The following is a 20,592-nucleotide window of genomic DNA, read 5'->3' on the forward strand; positions in this document are numbered from 1 at the left end:
CAACCTCAGACACTTGACACTTACTAGCTGTGTGACCCTGGGCAAGTCATTTAACCCCCATTGCCTCACCAAAAAAAAAAAAAAAAGAGTCCTTGATGAGGTTTTTTAAGGTACATATTAAACACACACAAATCATTATTGGTAATATAATGCAGCAGCTTATGTCTACTCTCTGTAGGTCCATTGCTCTTGGGGCCATCTGTAATTTTATTCTTGGTTTTCTATAATTCATAGCCATACAGTTGAGTCACTAAAAGAAAAATTTGGGGTTTTGCCTTAGTGAGTAGCCTGGGATCATTGAAGAATGTATAATTTCCCAAATTTGACCTAATCTAAACTCTTCCTATTTAATTCTAGGACAAAGCCATTGTCCATCTGCAGTGCTTAAGAATGTGTAAATGTATGTGTTCATGCACGTTTGTACCCTGTATATATATGTGGGTATAAATGTGTGTTGAGTGACTAGGTAGCACAGTGGATAGAGCACCATGCCTGAAATCAGGAAGACTAGAGTTCAAATCTGGCCTCAGACATTTACTAGCTGTGCCACCTAGACAAGTCACTTAACCCTGTTTGCCTCAATTTCCTTAACTGTAAAATGAGCTAGAGAAAAAAAAATTGGCAAACCAATGCAGTATCTTTGCCAAGAAAACCTCAGATGGGGTCATGAAGAGCCAACAACTGAACAACAAAATATATGTGTGCATGACTTTGTACATCTATATGTATATATGGTTTAATTTATTAGAAGGAATGTAAGGTCCTTGAGAGCAAGGACTTTGTGCCTGGCACATGGTAGGCACTTGATAAATGCTTATTGTTTGATCATCATAGCCTTGGTAGGACCTCAAAGGTCATCCAACCCAAATTCCTCATTATACTGTTGAGGAGTCAGAACTTAGAGAGGTTAAGTAACTTGCCCAAAGTCATAGAGTAAGTGGCAGAAGTGAGTTTTGAAACTCTGAGGTACCACCTGACACCTATCAGATTGGCTAATATGACAAAAAAGGAAAATAATAAATGTTGGAGAAGCTGTGGGAAAATTGGAATACTAATGCATTGTTGGTAGAGCTGTGAACTGATCCAACCATTCTGGAGAGCAATTTGGAATTATGCCCAAAGGGCTATAAAGCTGTGCATACCCTTTGACCCAGTAATACCACTATTGGGTCTTCTTCTCAAAGAGATCATAAAAAAGGGAAAAGGACCCACATGTACAAAAATATTTATAGTTGCTCTTTGTGTGGTGGCAAGGAATTGGAAATTGAAGGGCTGCCCATCAATTGGGGAATGACTGAACAAGTTGTGGTATATGAATGTAATGGAATTCTATTGTGCTGTAAGAAATAATGAATAGGTGGATTTCAGAGAAACCTGGAAGGACTTGCATGAACTGATGCTGAGTGAGATGAGCAGAACCAGGAGAACATTGTACACAGTATCACCAACATTATGTGTTGATCAACTGTGATAGACTTGATTCTTCTCAGCAATACAATGGTACAAGATAGTTCTGAAGGACTCATGATGGAAGAGTCTCTCTAAATCAAAAAAAAAAAAAAGAACTGTGGAATATGGATGCAGACTGAATCATACAATTTCTTTTGTTCTGGGTGCTGTTGTTTTACTTTTTTGAGGTTTTCCCTTTTTGCTCTGATTCTTCTCTTATAACACGACTAATGTAGAAATATGTTTAATGTTATTGTATATATATAACCTATATCAGATTACTTGCTATCTTGGGGAGGGAGGGAGAAAAATTTGAAACTAGAAATCTTATAAAAACAAATGTTGAAAAATATCTCTACATGTAACTGGAAAATAATAAAATACTTTCATAATTAAAAAAAAGAAGTGGGTTTTGAACCCAGGTCCTCTGACTCTCAACCCATTGCTCTTTCCACTATGCCATGGTTTGCCTATTCATGTGCTTATCACAATCTAGGCAATAGATATCCTTCATGTGCTTAGATTTCCTGGTGTTGATTTCTGAGGCGATTTATTCTAAGTTGCTTTTGATTATTTTTTTCCATCTCATAATTTTTATTTAGGAATAGGGACTGGGTCTGTCATTTTATTTGTATTAGGAACTTGTAAGTGAGGAAACACCCTCTATCAATGAAGTCCAGCACCTTCTTTGCCAAGGGAGGGGAGAAAGGGAGTCATATTTTAGGGAAATCAAATAACAACCAGAGCAAGATAAGGCAACATGTGCACAGTCTTACACTTCTACTACTGGGCAGCAAATTGGTGCAATTTTTTCAAAAAGCAAAATGACATCATGCTATAAGAACTCTAAGATTGTTTATACCCTTTGACCCAGTGATCCCACAAGTAGGAAGATAGCAGAAGGATATTATTTTTTGTTTGTTTGGGTTTGTTTGTTTTTTGCAGGGCATTGAGGGTTAAGTGACTTGCCCAGGGTCACACAACTAGTAAGTGTCAAATGTCAAGTGTCTGAGGCTGTATTTGAACTCAGGTCCTCCTGAATCCAGGGCAGGTGCTTTATCCACTGAGCCATCTAGCTGCCCCCAGAAGGATATTATTAACAGGGGTATATTAATATCTTGTCTCTACAAAAAATTGTCCCCAGCAGTATTATCCACAAGAGCAAAAAGATGGAAATAACCCATCCAAAAATTGGTGAATGGCTAAACAGAATGTGGAATGTGATCGTATGAACATATCATTGCTCTAAGAAATGATTAATGTGAAGTTTACATGGAAAAAGAGGAATGCATGAAGTGATTCAGAATGAAGAAAGCAAACCCCAAGCAGTAATATTCACAGTGACTATAATTAAGTAAAGAACAACAGAAACAAAATCCAGAAAATTAGTTCAAAATAGGACACAGCAAGAATATGACCTTGTTGAGGTTAATTTATACCTTTAAAAACCTGTAAATAAATTCATTTTATGCACAGTCTTTTTTTCTATGTGTGGCTTGAATAGCTGTATTTGTTAATTTTATATTAAAAGAAAAAACCGTAAAGGAAGTACACGTACCAGTGCGTGCATGCCATTTACTGGTTTGGAAGCCAGCCAGGGAGCTGCAAATGGAGTGGCATTGCACCAGAGTTCCCGTAGGACAGCTGACTGCTTAGGTGGCATGAGAACAGAGAGAGGACCAGTGGGGGCAGTGAGGGTGGGTCTGAAATAAATGTGAATAAGTTCATCACACATTGTGGCTTTTGTGTGAAATAGATCATTTCAGAATCCAGGAAAGGGAACAAACCTCTGAGAGAATGGCTTAGTGGGGGAAGAGGAAAGCTTCAGTCTCCTCCTTGATAAGAGAATCTTGTGAATTCGGAGGACCTGAGAATATACTGTTTTATCTAGTGTCCTTGGAAAAGCAATGATGCAATAGTGTCTGCATGCAGAAAGATGCCCTGAAGGAAGGGAGCTTCAAGGTTCTACGGGGAGCCTAGGGGAAACGCAAACACACACACACACACACACACACACACACCTGTGCCTGGGAGACACTTCACTCCAAAGGGGTGAGTTACTCTTTTGCCACATGTGCTCACTAAGCCTGAACCCATGTCCCCCTGGAATCTGTGTATACTCGTGAAAGAATGTGTCACAGGGGGCAGCTAGGTGGCATAGTGAATAAAACACCAGCCCTGGATTTAGGAGGATCTGAGTTCAAATCTGACCTTAGACACTTGACACTTATTTACTAGCTGTGTGACCCTGGGCAAGTCACTTAACCCTCATTGCCCCGCCCCCCCAAAAAGAATGTGTCACAGGCTTTCAGATTTGTGTTTTGAATAAATTATTCTTATATACTTTGAGATATATACTTATATACTATAAAATGTATACTATACCATTTAGTAAATAACCCTTACAAAAGGCTAATTGAATCTGACTAGCTAATTGATACCAGCTAACAATCATAAGGGAAAGCACACCAGTGGGGGTTCTAAGCTATGACATCAGAAACACACCCCCTACACACACACACACACACACACACACACACACACACACACACACACAGCTTATCAAAGTTAATTTAAGAATCCCGAGGGAACTTAATAATTACTTTCTGGGGACTCAACCTACCAGTTCAAGTGGTTATTGAGAGTAGCTCCAAAGCATAGGGTACATCTGAATCGCTGAGCTTGTCTCCAGGTTTTTCTTTTGGAGGCAGAAATGTAAAAAATTTGGAATTTATGCAAGGCATCCTCTGTGATGCTGGCTCCCTACCCTGCTTCCACCCATCATCAGAATTGCAAGCACCTTTGGGGGAGGGGGGAATATATGTCAATTTTGTGCCTCGCTTGATGTTGCTGTAAAGCAGATTATCGAACAAAGTTGTGTCTATGTTTGCCTATGTCATAAATAATCTTAAAATATACTTGAGAGACCCCTTGTTTAAAGAGAAACTTTAAGGCTGCGTTTTGTTCTCTTGAGCCAAAGTGTGTATGTGTGTGTGTGTGTGTGTGTGTTTTAATATACAGGGTGTCTCAAAAAGTCTTAGTGCAGTTTTAAGCTTCAAAATCTTATTTATTTAGGCTATCACTTAAATATACTTATTTAATGTATTTGTTACATATTTTAATATTTAAATGCTTAAATAGATTTATTTACTTATATTTAGGTATATAAGTTTATATCTTAAGCTTACATATTTAAGCTATATAAATGATATGCAGGGCCACCCAAAAGTCATAGTGAAGTTTTAAGCATTCATAGATTTTTATTTAAGCCCAAAATAAAAGCTTAAATAATTAAATTTTAAATTTTAATAGCATATTTATTTAAGTTCTAAAGTGAAGACTTAAAAAGATGCTATTAAAGCTTCACTAAGACTTTTGGGACAACCTATATGTCTTTTATTGATGCCTTTTAGCTTTATATAATACTCTGAAGTACTTTTTTTTCCTGCTCCTTTATTTTACATTAAAAAAAATAAACATTTTTATTCATAGTTCTGAGTTCCAAATTTTATCCCTCCTTCCCTCCCTCCCCTCACCTCCCCTTCCGTGAGGCAGTAAGCAATCAGATATGGGTTATACATGTGCAATGAAATACTTTTTAAAATAAAACAAAGACAGCAAATACAGCAGGATCTTAAATGTGGTGTGTAGTAGAAAATTATCCATGAAAGCCTGCTTCTTCCTTTCTCATCCTTTCTAGTAGAGTACATTCATAAATGCATGCATAGACCATTCTCATAAAGATTTTAAAAGAGCTTAATCAATCAGCCAATATTTACTAAATTCCTCCAACGTTTTGGGCACTGTTAAGTGAGGAGAATATAAAGACAATTCCTGACTTACATCCTATCAGGGAGTCATGACGTCAACATGGAATAAATGTCAAATAAATACAAGATAGTTTGGGCAGGAGAGCACTAAGCATTTGGGGGCATCAGGAAAGGCTTCCTATAGAAAGTGTTACTTGAGTTGCACCCTGAAAGAAGAAAAGGATTCTATGAAGTAGGGGTGAGGAGTGGGGTATGCTGTATTCCAGGCCTGGGAAATAACACAAAGGTCTGGGAGATGGAGTTAAGTGTAATTATTAAGTATAATGAATTCTCCTTATATTCCAGGGCAAATATAAACCACATTGGTTGTGATGGATTTCCTTTGCAGATGAAGGGATCCTATCAACATACTGCTTTTTTCTCAGTCACTGTATTCATTTATGGTCAGATGTATCTTCAAAAGAACCTTCTTAACAAAGAAGATAGCAAAGCAAATTCACTCGTTTTAATTATATGTATTGTTTAATAGACAATAAAATTTTGTGAACTGTGTCTGTAGGTAGAAGACTGAGCTTGACTTCTTCCTGGAGTGTCTCACACCCTGAATGAAAGGCATTTGTAATGTGAGGCAAAGCTTTTAGAAAGAAAAGATGTTACTCTACTCAATGGGGACCCCATCTGGCAGTTAGCTAGTAAAAATGAATCAACTAAAAACTGACTAAGGTTCCTTTCTTAAGTGATTTGAAAGTGGAATTTAAAAGGTGACATAAACTCAGATTGAAATGGAATTCTGCCAATCCATGATATTGAATAATAATGATCATTTTTCACATGTGGGAAGAACAGAATCTTTCGAATGGCAAATGAAAAGTAAAGGGACATGGAGAAAGGCATGGAGGGAAGGAATGTGCCTTATTTCATTATCACAGGATTATGGGAGTTTTACTTTTTGAAATGAAATGCTGCATCTATGACAAGAGTCACTTCAAACTATGGTTGGTATATTTTGAACACTGTGAACAGTTTATATGAATAATTCAGGTCCCCAAATGGATTTGCTTTGATCTGAAGGCTCACTTGGGTCAAATTAAGTGGATAACTACCAGGTGTCCCCTTTCTTTTGTGATCTGTAGGCACAACCTTAGGGCAACATGCTGTTGTGTAAATAGCCCTGGCCTTGAAATCAGAAAGCCTGAGTTGGGGTCCTGACTCCCCTACTTATTGACTGTGTGGCTTTAGAAGTTGAAACTACGCCCAGTTTTCTCATCCGTAAAATGGAGGGAATACTTGCTCCACCTACTTCACGAGGTTCCTCAGGGAGGCTTCAATGACATAATGTATGTGAAAGCTCTGTATATAACATGTGAGTACTTTGGAAATGGAAGCTATCATCCCATATTGGGGTTTTCCTTTTCTTTCATTTAGGATGAAATGAAGACAAAGTACCTTTAATAGCTAGTTTGTTAAGCACTTGACCCCACCTCTCACAAGACATCTTAGCAGATGCACTTGGGTGCTGAAACCTAATCAAAAATTCACCTTACAAACTATGAATCATCAATTAATAAGTACTTTCACCTACTTTGTTTAGAAGGACCCTTGAGGAAGACTTCTCTTCTTTAGAGAATATGGAAATGTACGTCACTTAAGCACTTAGATTTTCTTAGCAATGAGAAAGCTGTTACCAATTTTGCTTCCTTCTCCTCTGAGAATTCTATATTCCAGACAAACTGGCCCACTTTTTAACCCCTGCATACATTTATCTCCCACCTCTCTGCCTTTGCATAGGCTGCTTCCCACTCCCATACTGAGAATGCTCTTCCTTCTCACTCCCAACTGTTGGAATCCCTTTAAAACAGCTCAAGAACCACTACCAAGGCCTTTTCTGATCCCCCCACAACAAACAGCTTACTTCTCATTTACTTATCTGAGTACCTGTTGTTTCCCCCTACAGATGTTCGTGTTGGGGGGGGGGGGGACTATCGCCATCTTTGACTCTTCCCTTCCTAGCCCAGTTGCTGCCACAGAGACGTCGAGTGGGGAGAAGCTGCTCCTTAATTCAATGCTCACCAGTCAGGGACGCCGTCAATGGTCTCTCCGGAGTTCATGCCTTTAACCGTTCTCTTCTCTCCACAGGTACCTGAAGGGAAAGTTGTTGTTCTTTACTTCCGGTTTCTAGACCTAGAAAGTGATAACTTGTGTCGCTACGACTTCGTAGATGTGTACAGCGGCCACACCAACGGACAGCGCATCGGTCGCTTTTGTGGGACTTTCAGACCAGGGGCCCTTGTGTCCAACAGCAACAAGATGCTGGTGCAGATGATTTCAGATGCCAACACGGCCGGGAACGGCTTTGTTGCTATGTTTTCTGCAGCGGAACCAAATGAGAGAGGTATTGGCCACTACCGAAACTTAGAAGTAGCTTTTTGGTCCTTTGGGAAGCACCAGTGCACAGCATCATCACTGGCTCTCTGGTAGTCCTGTATCTTTGCCTTGAACTGCTAGTCAAGCAGAGTTCCCTCCCCGTGAAGAGATTCCCCAAACCAAGAATCAATCGATTGAGTCCAGTTCTTGGAGAGTATCATAGCAAAACTGACTTGGATCTTATCCCTTGGAAGAAAATGGACTTAGGGAGTATGAACAGAGTGTGGAAAGTTGGTGGTTCAAGATACTTTTTTTTTCTTTTAAATAACAGGATGTTGGGGCGGCTAGGTGGCGCAGTGGATAAAGCACCGGCCCTGGATTCAGGAGTTCCTGAGTTCAAATCCGGCCTCAGACACTTGACACTTACTAGCTGTGTGACCTTGGGCAAGTCACTTAAGCCCCATTGCCCTGCCAAAAAAAAAATAAATAAATAACAGGATGTTTTGTGAAGAGCAGTATTTACTAACAAGGCAATGCATTCAAGCCTATGGACCAAAGCAGGAATTAGGAAGTTTCATTAACACATGATAGTATATGTTGAGCATATTATTATTTTTTATTATTGATACAACTACTTTAAATTATTTTTTTATGTATGAGGTATTTTATTTTTTCCATTACATGTAAAGATAGTTCTCAACTTTTGTTTATACATGCTTTACAATTTCAGATTTTTCTCCCTCCCACCCCTAAATTATTTTTTAACATTTTTTAAAATTAGTTTTAGGGCAGCTAGGTGGCACAGTGGATAGAGCACTGGCCCTGGATTCAGGAGGACCTGAGTTCAAATCCAGCCTCAGACACTTGACACTTACTAGCTGTGTGACCCTGGGCAAGTCACTTAACTCTCATTGCCCTGCAAAAAAAAAAAAATTAGTTTTAAATTCTCTCCTTCCCTTCAACCCCTCCCTCACCCATTTATAATTATTATCTCATTTTATCCTCACAACAATCCTGGAAGTTAGGTGCTATTAGCATCCCCATTTTGCAGATGAGGAAACCAAGATAGAGATTGAGTGACTTACTCATGGTCACATAGCTATTAAGTGTCTGAGGTCACATTTGAATGGAGGTCTTCCTAACTCTAGCTTTTATCCACTGTGCAACCTACCCGTCTAGAGAAAATAATGCTTCTTTCATTTCCTTTTTTAAAAAAATTTCATTTTCTCCACAATGAACAGAAATCTATTTTCCTTCCTTCCTTCCTTCCTTCCTTCCTTCCTTCCTTCCTTCCTTCCTTCCTTCCTTCCTTCCTTCCTTCCTTCCTTCTCGTGAAAAAAGGAAGCAAAAGTAAGCCCTTTAAAAAATCTGACCAAATATTACCTTTTTATTTCATCAGAAAGTCAACTTAGTGAAAAAATAGCCCCATCTAAAAATAACTAAGCTTATCAAAATTCTCTTCATTGTTCAACATATACTATCATCTGTTAGTGAATGGTACATAAAGTTGCTAACGCCTGCTTTAGTCTTGTTTTGCCCTACTAATTAATATTGCTCTTTTATGTTTAGTCTGCTGTCACTGTCTTCAGGTTCTTTGTGAGTCATGAACAAAAGGATGTGACAGTTTTGATGGACTTCACCAGTAAAGTCACTCAATTAGGGGTGTCAAACCAATTTTTTAAAAGGCAGCTTTCTCAAAGAAAAAAAACATCCATTAGAAAAGGCAGCTTTCTCATGATGAACTTGAGGGATCAGACTAATCAGGACCATTAGATGTGGTGCGTCAACACTGCCAGAAGCACATTAAGAATGATATCAAGGGGCAGCTAGATGGCGCAGTGGATAGAGCACCGGCCCTGGAGTCAGGAGTACCTGAGTTCAAATCCGGCCTCAGACACTTAACTCTTACTAGCTGTGTGACCCTAGGCAAGTCACTTAACCCCAATTGCCTCACTAAAAAACAAAAAAAAGAATGATATCAAGGGGCAGCTAGGTGGCACACTGGATAAAGCAACAGCCCAGGATTCAGGAGTTCTTGAGTTCAAATCTAGCCTCAGACACTTGACACTTACTAGCTGTGTGACCCTGGGCAAGTCACTTAACCCCCATTGCCCTGCAAAAAAAAAAAAAAGAATGATATCTAGTGAATCTGACACATCAGCCTTTGCCTCCATTTTATGATCTCATTGTTAGGATGTTCCCAGTTACTTAAATTACCATCTATTTTGCTTCTTCTGTATAGCCTATTCTTGGGATTTCACTTAGTTCTCATCTGTATTTTTATGATTATAGGGGATCAGTATTGCGGCGGACGATTACAAAGACCTACAGGTTCCTTTAAAACACCCAACTGGCCGGATCGGGATTACCCAGCAGGAGTCACTTGTTTATGGCATATTATAGCCCCAAAGAATCAGGTGAGATTCACTTTTCATAATGTAGAACTAAAAACAAAATCCATCTATGAAAATGAAGAGTCTTTACAATATTTAGATTATCATAGACTCATAGACTATGGAAGCTGGAAGGAATTCAGCAGCCATGTAGTCCAAACCACACATAAAAGGAGTGCTCACTTTATCAGAGGAGTGGTCATCTGGCCTCCTCTGTTTGAATATTTCCAAGGATGGGGGGAATTTACCATCTCTTGAGGTAGCCCATTCTACTTTTGGATGGTTATTGTTAGGAAGCATTTCCTGATAATGAGCCTTAATTTATTTCTTAGAAACTCCCTCACATTGTTCCTAGTTCTCCCCTCCTGGGCCAAACAGAAAAAATGTGATCCCTCTCTACTTAACAGCCTTTCAACACCTTTGGGTGGCTCTTTCAGCAGCTAGGTAGCACAGGGGATAGAGCAATGGGCCTAGCATCAGGAAGACCAGAGTTCAAACCCAGTTTTGATCACTTCCTATGTCAGTAATTTTTCTTCTAACTAGGAAATAAGGGTAGTTTGGAATGACTTGTTTTTGAGCAAGCCATGATGTCTCTCTGCAATTAACGTTTCCCTTTCTAGATTTTCATCAACTATCTTTTTAATGATATATATTGTGAGATTTAAAATTGGATACTAGAGCATTAACCTCCCCTTTTAACTGTTTCCCTTATTTTATCTCCCAGATCAGTAAGTTAAAGAAACCTCTGGTCTCTAGTTAGAGCTTTTATTGTTTGGTAATTACAAGGTGATGTTGATTAGAGGGATAGGAAAGTAGAAATACAAAACAAATAGTCTTAAGTCTAAGCTTAGTCTATATTCTGTATAAAACTCACCAAAAACCCAAGACCACCTTTGGGGGGGGAGAGCCATGTCAAGCACGTGCTGCTATGGCGAGCCGGGCCCAGTCGAACTCCAGTCAGCCTCTGTCTGAGCAGCGCAGCCAGCGAACAAGGAGGGCCGAAAAGAGATCTCACTTCCGTTCTCTCCTTGCCTTTTAAACTCGCACCCCGGAAGTGGAGTGCTTAGCAGCCGGACTGCCGTGTGTAGCCCATGCACGGCTGTTGGTCTCCTCCCCAAAAGGGTGGTCCTTCAAAAACTGGCGTCTTTCTGTATTCACTAACCAACTGTTAAAAACTCTTTACCACAATACTAGAGTTTTTCCAGGAATTGGAATCAACTTGTAGGCTTGTTATTTCTAGACTCTGTTCTCTTCTCTGTCTCTCTTTAAAAAAAAAGTCAAGACATTTGCCCTTTTCCAGTCTGGCAGCACTTCTGTTTGTCATGAGTTTTCAATATCTCTGACAGTGGCTTGGCATGCACAGTTGTTTCAGGACTCAAGGGTGTAGTTCAAATGAGCCAGGAGACTTGAATTCATCAAAGACAACTGGCTGCTTTTCTACTATCTCCTTCCTCATGTTGAGTATCCATTTCCTCTTAGTCATTTTTGTCCTGCCATTTGAAGTACCAAGGCCATTCTCCACTGCGCTGGAAAGTGGCTCTGTGATGCTACTGATGCAGGTGTTCTCTTCAACAAGGTAGAACACAACCCCATCCATGCCTGCCCATCTTGCATGACTCTTGTCCATTTTCTTTTTTTTTTTTGGTGAGGCAATTGGAGTTAAATGACTTGCACAGGGTCACACAGCTAGTAAGTGTTAAGTATCTGAGACCGGATTTAAACTCAGGTCCTCCTGACTCCAGGGCTGGTGCTTTATCCACTGCGCCACCTAGCTGCCCTGGACTCTTGTCCATTTTCTCTGATAAATTTGCCATAGGGGACCCACCCAACACTCTAAGGAACTTCTTCACCTTCTCTGAAATCCAGATAATACATGGGCATTTTCTTAAGAACTCTTTTGAAAACTGAAAGGGCAGCTTTATGTAATAGAAAATTAGATTTATATAACACAGAGATATTGGATGCATCTCATTCTTCAAGGGAAACTTTAATTCCTTCCAGGAAAGGAAATCAGAATGTTAGGGACAGTGGTGGTATAGAAGATGAAGTGTGGGGCCTTAGAAGCAGGAATACCAATTTGAAATCTGACCTAAGACACTTATTAGCTATGTAGACCTGGGCAAGTTACTTAACCCTATTTGTCTCAGTTTCCTCATCTGTAAAATAAGCTGGAGAAGTATCTCTGCCAAGAAGACCCAAAAAAGGGAGTCATGAAGAGTGACTGCTCCCTTACTTTGCTCCCCTCATAGAGAGGGGGCTCTAGGATAGAATTATATCTATTTGCTCCCCTAAATCTTGTTAGTCTAAAGGGAATAACTTTAAGATTCCAGTTAAATTCCTAATAGCTATTCATTAATGGAGAAAGGGGGATCCAAGATTTATAGCTAAGACTTCATCCCCCTTATAAACAAATACCAGTTCCACTATGAATACACATATAACATAGAACAAAGAAACTCATTTATCAAAGTTAATAACATAACAGAAATCAGAGAAAGTCTACTTATGAGAGACTATTTGTTGTTGCTTAGTTGCATCCAGTTCTTTGTGACTCCTTTTGTGGGGTCTTCTTGGCAGAGATACTAGAGTGTTTTGCCATTTTGTTCATTTTACAGATGAAGAAACTGAGGCAAACAGGGTCAAGTAACTTGCCCAGGTTTACACAGCTAAGTGTCTTAGGCCAGATTTCAAATTGGTCTTCCTGACTCCAGGCCCCACATTTTGTTTCTGTACCACCTAGGCTTCCCTATGAGAATTTATACACCAGACAATACAGATTGAATGATCCCTCCCTTTGGGAGCAAGGTAACTCAGCTCAACCAAGAGAGGAGTCCCAGATCTTTCCTGAAGGGAAATTTCCTAAAGGCTCTAGTGTAGCAAGCTGAGAATAAAAACATGATTGAAGTTCTACACGTTAGCTTCTTCCCAGTCTTTTTCTCCCTTCTTTTGATCTGAAGAGAGGTTGGCATCCCAGATCTTCTCTTTCAAAGCTAGAAGCCAGAAGATCCCTGGATCCTTCTCCTCATTTGCCCTTACTCAGTTCCACCCTCTCAATCAGGTGTGCTATTGATCTCCATCACTAAGTAGAGAATCCCAAATCAATGAGCTTTGGGCTTAGATTACATTTCTAACTGGAAGAATTCACAAAACAAAAGAGGAGAGGGGCTGATTTAATTGGCTTCTATCTGCCCCCATCCCAAATACAATTCATTGCTTCCCAATCGGGATGCTCTGGAGGTCAACTAGAGTATCCCCAGCTACCAATCATACTTACCACATGCCTTTTCATTGTCCTCTGGGAGGTAATCATTGTATGTGTTTGTTTGCATTTGTGTGTATGTGCATGCATACTTTTTTTAAATCAGTGAAATTAGAGGTTGGATCCCCAAGACCTCTTTGGACCCTAACATTTGGTGATTCTGTTGTTATTCTCTCTTTCTTTCTTTCTTTTTTTTCAGGGCAATGGGGGTTAAATGACTTGCCCAGGGTCACACAACTAGTAAGTGTCAAGTGTCTAAGGCTGGATTTGAACTCAGGTCCTCCTGAATCCAGGGCCAGTACTTTATCCACTGCGTCACCTAGCTGCCCCTTCTGTTATTATTTTAAACCTGAGCATACATGAAATAGAAAGGGTACTACCACAGACACATCTTTCTTCTTGTCTTATTCAACCTGGCCCTGTCCAGGATCGGCCCAGGAGTGGCAGTCCAAAGTGAGGCAAGAACTAGAAGTCTTTCATGGCCACAGAAAACAAAGCCTCTTTGGGTCAGAGTAGAGAGTGAAGCCATATGAAGAAAATAATAACACCACCCATGATAATCATAATAATATTGATATAGTACTTTAAGGTTTGTAAAACTCTTTACATGTGTTCATTTATCTGATCTTCCTAACAACGTCCTAAATTTTTATCAGAATTTTGATTTCAAATCCGAAAGGTAGGGTTGGTCTGCCTCTACATTTAGGAGCTAGAATGTTTTTTAGTTTTAATTTTAATCAGAATTCTAATCAGAAAGACCAAGAAGAGACAGTGTCAGGAGTTCATTACATGTAATGTAGCAAGGTGACTGGCAGCTGGGAAGCAAAAAGATCTGAGCAGGGAGACAAAAACCAAAGATGAAGGCTAAAACAAGGGCCAGCAAACCTGGAAAGAGATCTGGTCAGTGAAGACAGGCAGCACGGTATCATAGGAAGAATACTGAATTAGGAGTTAGAGGATATGAGTTCGAATCTCAGATCTGCTACTTAATGCCTGTGTAATATTAGGCAAATCATTTAGTCACTTAATCAGTTAATCTCAATAAGGGAGTTGGGCTTGATCTTTAGGAGTTCTTTCTATTCTTGGTCCTATTAATATTTACTATCGAAGTCAGAATGTGTTAAAAAAAAAAAACCTGTCCTAATTTGCCATGCACTCCCTGAACTTAGAGTACCAGCTGACTTTTGCCTAGCAATGATAGCCAGGGAGACTATGGAAGCAGAAAAAAGCAAATTCATAGCAGGTAGGTAGCACAGTGGATAAAGCACAGGCCCTGGATTCAGGAGGACCTGAGTTCAAATCCAGCCTCAGACACTTGACACTGACTAGCCGTGTGACCCTGGGCAAGTCACTTAACTCTCATTGCCCCACCAAAACAAAAACAAACAAATAAAAAAACCCAATGGAAACCCAAAACCTTGAGAGAATTTTTAGTTATCTAGAAGGAAGAATAAATGCTATGTTCTATGTGTCAAAGACTGCCATTCAAAAACATTATCCTATAGGTATCCAAATAATAGTCGTCATAACCATTAGTCTCCACTGCCTTGTAATATCCTGGATATGACCTTGGGGCTTCAAAATACAAACTCGGGCAAATCTTGAAAAAAGACATGTATTAAAAATGCTTCAAGTCTGAACCACTCTGGCCTTGGTCCTCTGTCCAAGAATTATTCCAACTAAGTTTAGAAAGGTTTGTCATATGAGAGTTGGCCACCCAAGTAATGACATTTTTGCCATAGAGGTTCATGAAGACAGCGTATTTAGTCATAAAAAGTGGTGATCTGCACCAGACAAGAGAGTTCTTACTCCAAGAATAGAATTTGCATCCCAGCAAAATCACAGGTCCTCAAAGTGTCGAAGTACAGCCAATAATGATAAATAATGAAGAGCAGCCAACGAAGCATCAGCATCACAAAAGAGCAAACTACATCTTTTTTTTTCCCCAAAAGAAAGAAGGATAAGCCTGGATTGGTATGAGAGACACCCTAGGGTTCTTTAAAAGTGCATGTCTAGGGGGCAGCTAGATGGCACAGTGGATAAAGCACTGGCCCTGGATTCATGAGGACCTGAGTTCAAATCTGGCCTTAGATACTTAACACTTACTAGCTGTGTGACCCTGGACACATCACTTAACTCTTATTGCCCCACCAAAAAACAGAACCAAAAAAAACCCCAAAACAAAAACAAAAAGTGCATGTCTTTCACCTACAAGATGTTGTACAGCTTCTATATAGAAAGACTGATTTCCTTCTCCTAAGAGTAAAGGAGCATAGATGTCTAACATTGATTAGTTCATTGATTATTTAAGTTTGTAAACTTTCTGGGAATCTAACTATGCTTCCATATTTAACATGGAAAAAAGAAAAAAATATTCTAGCTCCTAAATGTAGAGGCAGACCAACCCTACCTTCAAGGATCTGTAATACATATATTATTTATATGATGACCATTGCTGTGTGGTTTAGTGAATTCTTCAAAACAGGTCTCTTGTCACCTTATTGCATGTACTTTGAGATTGATATTGGGAAATGCTTCCCAATATTAACCCGAATACTTTGATTGATGAATAATTCAAGCCAGCATAATATTGATGTTAATTATTGGTTTTCAGAGTGTGGTCTGGAGATCTCTGAGATGTTTTCAGAGGGCCCGGAAGGTCAAAACTATTTTCATAATAATACTAAGATATCTTAATTTCTAATATGGTAAATATCAATAGATAACTTATATAAATGAGAGCTCTTCGGGAGGGTCCTCGATAATTTTTAAGGATCTAAAGGGGTCTGAAGACCAAAAAGTTTGAGAACCAATATTTTTGATGTAAAACCAAAACTTTGTTCATGATCCTGAAATTCACTTTTATTTTAATAACAGAATTTGCTACTTTATTTATCTATTTTTTGCGGGGCAATGGGGGTTAAGTGACTTACCCAGGGTCACACAGCTAGTAAGTGTCAAGTGTCTGAGGCTGGATTTGAACTCAGGTACTCCTGAATCCAGGGCCGGTGCTTTATCCACTGTGCCACCTAGCTGCCCCCAATTTGCTAATTTATTAATGAATATTATCAGATGTTATAATCTACACTATTAGGTTTTGTAATTATTATTATTGTGTTATTAATGAACATTACAAGTTTTTGTAAATTACATTTCAGAAAATATAATTTGAGTTATTATATGAATAATCCTTTGAAATTTAATAGGTCACATTTTCACTCTGTTGAAGGTTTAAATATCTTAGGCTACCCAGCTCCTCAGCTATTAAATTGGACTCACATATTATATTTCAGAATTCTTTTATTTTCTCTCTATGGCTAAATTATATTTCCTTTTGCGTATTTGTATCCAGTTTATACACTTTTATTTTGTTAATGTAATTTTTGGCTAGGACCTCTTGAATTTTTAATCATGGGAGAAGTCTTTGAAATCACTGGGAACTCTGTTCAGAAGAGAAATATATGATGGAAAAACTGAGTCTTGAATAATTTAGAAGCACTTTCTGATCCTATGAAATCTATGGGATGTTTCCTGTGTTTAAAGTAGAGTCTCATGGAAAGAAAGCCCCCTTCGCTCTTCTCTTCTTTTATCCTTTTCACAGCATTTCTCCCATCCCCTCCAAATGGGAATGTGTGGTAAATTTCTGTCTAAAGACAGAAGCTTAATTTTTAATGGCCCATTATCTTTAATAGCAAACATTATTTTATTCATAACTATTGAGAAGTCATTGTGTACAAATAAACCACAAACATTAATAATATACTACAAGGCAATCTTATAAATTAGTCATCTGCCCTCTCCATATCCTCCCTCCTCCCTCCCCACCCCCAGTCACACCCAAGGGTGGGGCATCAGAGGAATGTGGCTTTTAGGTCCAAACAAGAGAGAAGAGCTTAAAGCCAGTATAGTTCTAGGGTCAGCTAGGTGGTGCAAAGGATAAAGCATTGGCCCTGGATTCAGGAGGATCTGAATTCAAATGTGACCTCAGACACTTGACACTAGCTGTGTGACCTTGGGCAAGTCGCTTAACTCTCATTGTCCCATCCCGCCCCCCCCCAAAAAAAGTTTTTAAAAAACCCATCAGTTTAGTTCTAGGTCATTAACAGGGCAGCTCAGTGGCACAGTGGAATAAGTGCCAGGCCCGGAGTCAGGAAGACCTCAGACACATACTAGCTGTGTGACCCTGGGCAAGTCATTTAGCCCTGTTTAAGCCTCAGTTTCCTCATGTGTAAGATGAGCTGGAGAAGGAAATGGCAAACCATTCCAGTATCTGTGCAAAAACAAAAACAAAAACAAAAAATCCCAAATGGGGCCATGAAGAGTCGGACACAACTAAAAAACATTAACAGGAAGATAGAGAGAACTGAGAACTGAGAGAACTAAGGTCAGGGAATTCTGTGGCCTTTGGATATGCTACCTTTCTAAGTCTCAGCTCCTTCATCTGTAAAATAGGGATAATAATACTTTACACCAGAGATATCAAACATGCATGTGACCGAAACAGATTGAAATGTAATTGAGAACTATTATAACATATATAAATATAAAAATATATAACATGATATATAAAATAAATAAAAACAATAGAGTGTAAATAATGCTAATATGTGGTTTTCTAGATCAATATGCAGCCTGCTAGGATCCTTCCATAAAGTTTAGCAGCTCCTGGGTCTAGTTGAGATTGACGCCACTGATTTACACCACCCACTTCTTGGTTTGTTGTGAGAAAAGCATTGTGTAAACCCTAAAGCCTGTGAGAATGGGAGTTAGTTTCATAACATTGAAGTATCCTTTTTTTATTCTTTTTTTAAAATCAGTTTCAGGAAATACATATGCTCTTCCCCACTCCTTTTCTGTGAGCTGCCAAAGTGGAGATAAATGCACCATCACACACAAGCACATTCCAGTTTTCAGAGTAGATCTGTCAACATTTATTTAGAGGGGCAGCTAGGTGGCACAGTGCATAGAGCACTGGCCCTGGAGTCAGGAGTTCCTGAGTTCAAATCTGGCCTCAGACACTTAATACTTACTAGCTGTGTGACCCTGGGCAAGTCACTTAACCCCAATTGCCTGACTAAAAAAACCCACAAAAAAACAAAAAACACATTTATTTAGCCCTGTGTGCCTGAATTGTGCTAGGCTCTATTGATATAAAGCAAGGAAAAGCATAGTCTCTGCTCTCAAGGGGAGAGCTAGTGTTCCTATGGGGCAGACAAAAATGCAAACAACTATGTGCTTACCAGATATATACGGGGGAAATGGAAAGTCGTCTCAGAAGGAAGCGTCCAGAGAGGTGGAGGGAAGAAGGAAAGGCAGCAAGGACACCAGGAAAAACCTCTTGCAGACATGTGATGTGAGCCGAGCCTTGAAGGAGTCCTAGGGAAAGGGTTCTAATAAGATCGGAGAAAGGGTTACAACGGGATTGAGAGTGTGTAGCAGGAGCCTTTAAAAAAGATATGAGTAGGAGAGATAGGTGTTCAGAGGGAGAGTGGCTGCCTTGCCTTTATGAGTAGCTTTGGCGTAAGAAAACGCAAACCACACTGGACGTGCCTTGTAAAATCAAAGCAAGGGATGGAGTGAAAAGAGTCTTGTGGGGTTCGATGCATAGCTGAGACACCACAGAGTGAAAATGAGCCACCATCTTTGATTTCACCCAGGAAACCAGTATGGAATGAGCGATAGGATCAAATTATGTCCAGTACAGCATTTGTTCTTAAAAAGTTTATTATTTTCATTTCTTCAAGTAGTATGTATTTTTTTTATTAATCTGACCCTCCTATTGCCTCTCCAATTGAGCAAATGAAACAAAATAAGCCTCCCCACCTAAGCCTTCAATACATAGACTCATTGCTGGGGATAACATGTTTCCACATTAGCCTCGTCTGAAAATGTGTATCTCTTTCTGCATCACTCTTTTTGTCAGGAGGTAAGTGTCCTGTTTCATCTTCATTCTTTTGGTTTATTATTGCATCTGTTAGTTGTAATGTTTTTCAAAGTGTTTTTTCTCAATAATGTCCTTATCACTGTCTAGATTGTTCTTCTTCTGCTCTTTGCTCTGCATCAGTTCATGGGTATCTTCCCAGTATCCTCTGAAGAGGTCCATTTCATCATTTTCTTGGCACAGTAATATTCAAACCACAATGAGTAGAGGACTGGGTTATTGAACTCCTCCTGTTTTCTGTTTGGAAGGAGAGTGCCCAAGGAAAGACCCTGGGCAAACTTGGGCATTGGGCATCATGGCATTCACTTTGTACAGGATGTTATTTTAGGCTCTTTGAGGGATAAGATAATAGAAGAGATAGACTCCTTACCCTCCAGGGCCTTGCAATTTATGTTGCCCCTCCCCACAACACACACACACTGTATTTTCTTCAGGTACAACTTCTTCTGGCTGCCTCGCTCCTTTCTCTGTGTTCCTTCCACTTCATTTATTTCTGCAGAAAATCGGTCTCTTACTAACTCCCACGGGGACTTCCTAGCATTCAAGTGACCTTGGATTCTTAGTCCATTGCTTCATGTCTCCTTTCATTCTTTGTCCTTGAAATTGGCTGATGGACCAATCTCCCTTTCCTCAAAAGCTGACATTGAGTAGTTTGCATACAAGTGTCCATTTAGCCCATAGGGGTTACATATAAGCTTCAATAAGCTACAGAAGACATTCTACCTGAATCCAGAATTCATGTTTACTGAATTACATCCTAGTAAAGTTCTTGCCTGGGGCGGCTAGGTGGTGCAGTGGATAAAGAACCAGCCTTGGATTCAGGAGTACCTGAGTTCAAATCCGGCCTCAGACACTTGACTTAATAGCTGTGTGACCCTGGACAAGTCACTTAACCCCCATTGCCCAGCAAAAAAAAAAAAAAAAAGTTCTTGCCTTCTACATCACAAATACTCACCAATTATAAATTCCACTTGTATCAAATGAGATGAAATTTGTAAAGCCCTTAGCACATAGTAGGTGCTATAGTAGTGCTATACTATACTAACTATATTACACTATGCCATACTATACTATACTAACAATACTATACTATGCTAACTATACTATACTATATTATACTAACTATACTACATTATATTACGCAATACTAACAATACTACATTATACTAGCTATACTATATTATACTAACTATGCTACACTATACTACACAATACTTACTATACTATACTAACTATACTACACTAGATTACACCATACTAATTATTCTATATTATACTGTACTATATACTAATTATATATACTATAGTAACTATACTACACTATATTAGACTATACTACACTATACTTACTATACTATAATAACAATGCTACACTATAATAACTATACCATACTAACTATATTACACTATACTAAC

At 39.1% G+C, this 20,592-nt stretch overlaps 1 protein-coding gene across 1 annotated transcript in view; it reads left to right on the top strand.

The window, feature by feature from the left end:
- PCOLCE2 (procollagen C-endopeptidase enhancer 2) overlaps nucleotides 1–20,592 on the top strand; it is a 104,178-nt gene that overhangs the window by 50,507 nt on the left and 33,079 nt on the right. The window contains exons 3-4 of the mRNA XM_043991042.1: nucleotides 7,356–7,611; nucleotides 9,876–10,000. Of these exons, the coding sequence (XP_043846977.1) occupies nucleotides 7,356–7,611; nucleotides 9,876–10,000 (381 nt within the window). The remainder of the gene's footprint in view (nucleotides 1–7,355; nucleotides 7,612–9,875; nucleotides 10,001–20,592) is intronic.

This window comes from Dromiciops gliroides, chromosome 3, assembly GCF_019393635.1.
Source record: "Dromiciops gliroides isolate mDroGli1 chromosome 3, mDroGli1.pri, whole genome shotgun sequence".
Classification (NCBI taxonomy): domain Eukaryota; kingdom Metazoa; phylum Chordata; class Mammalia; order Microbiotheria; family Microbiotheriidae; genus Dromiciops; species Dromiciops gliroides.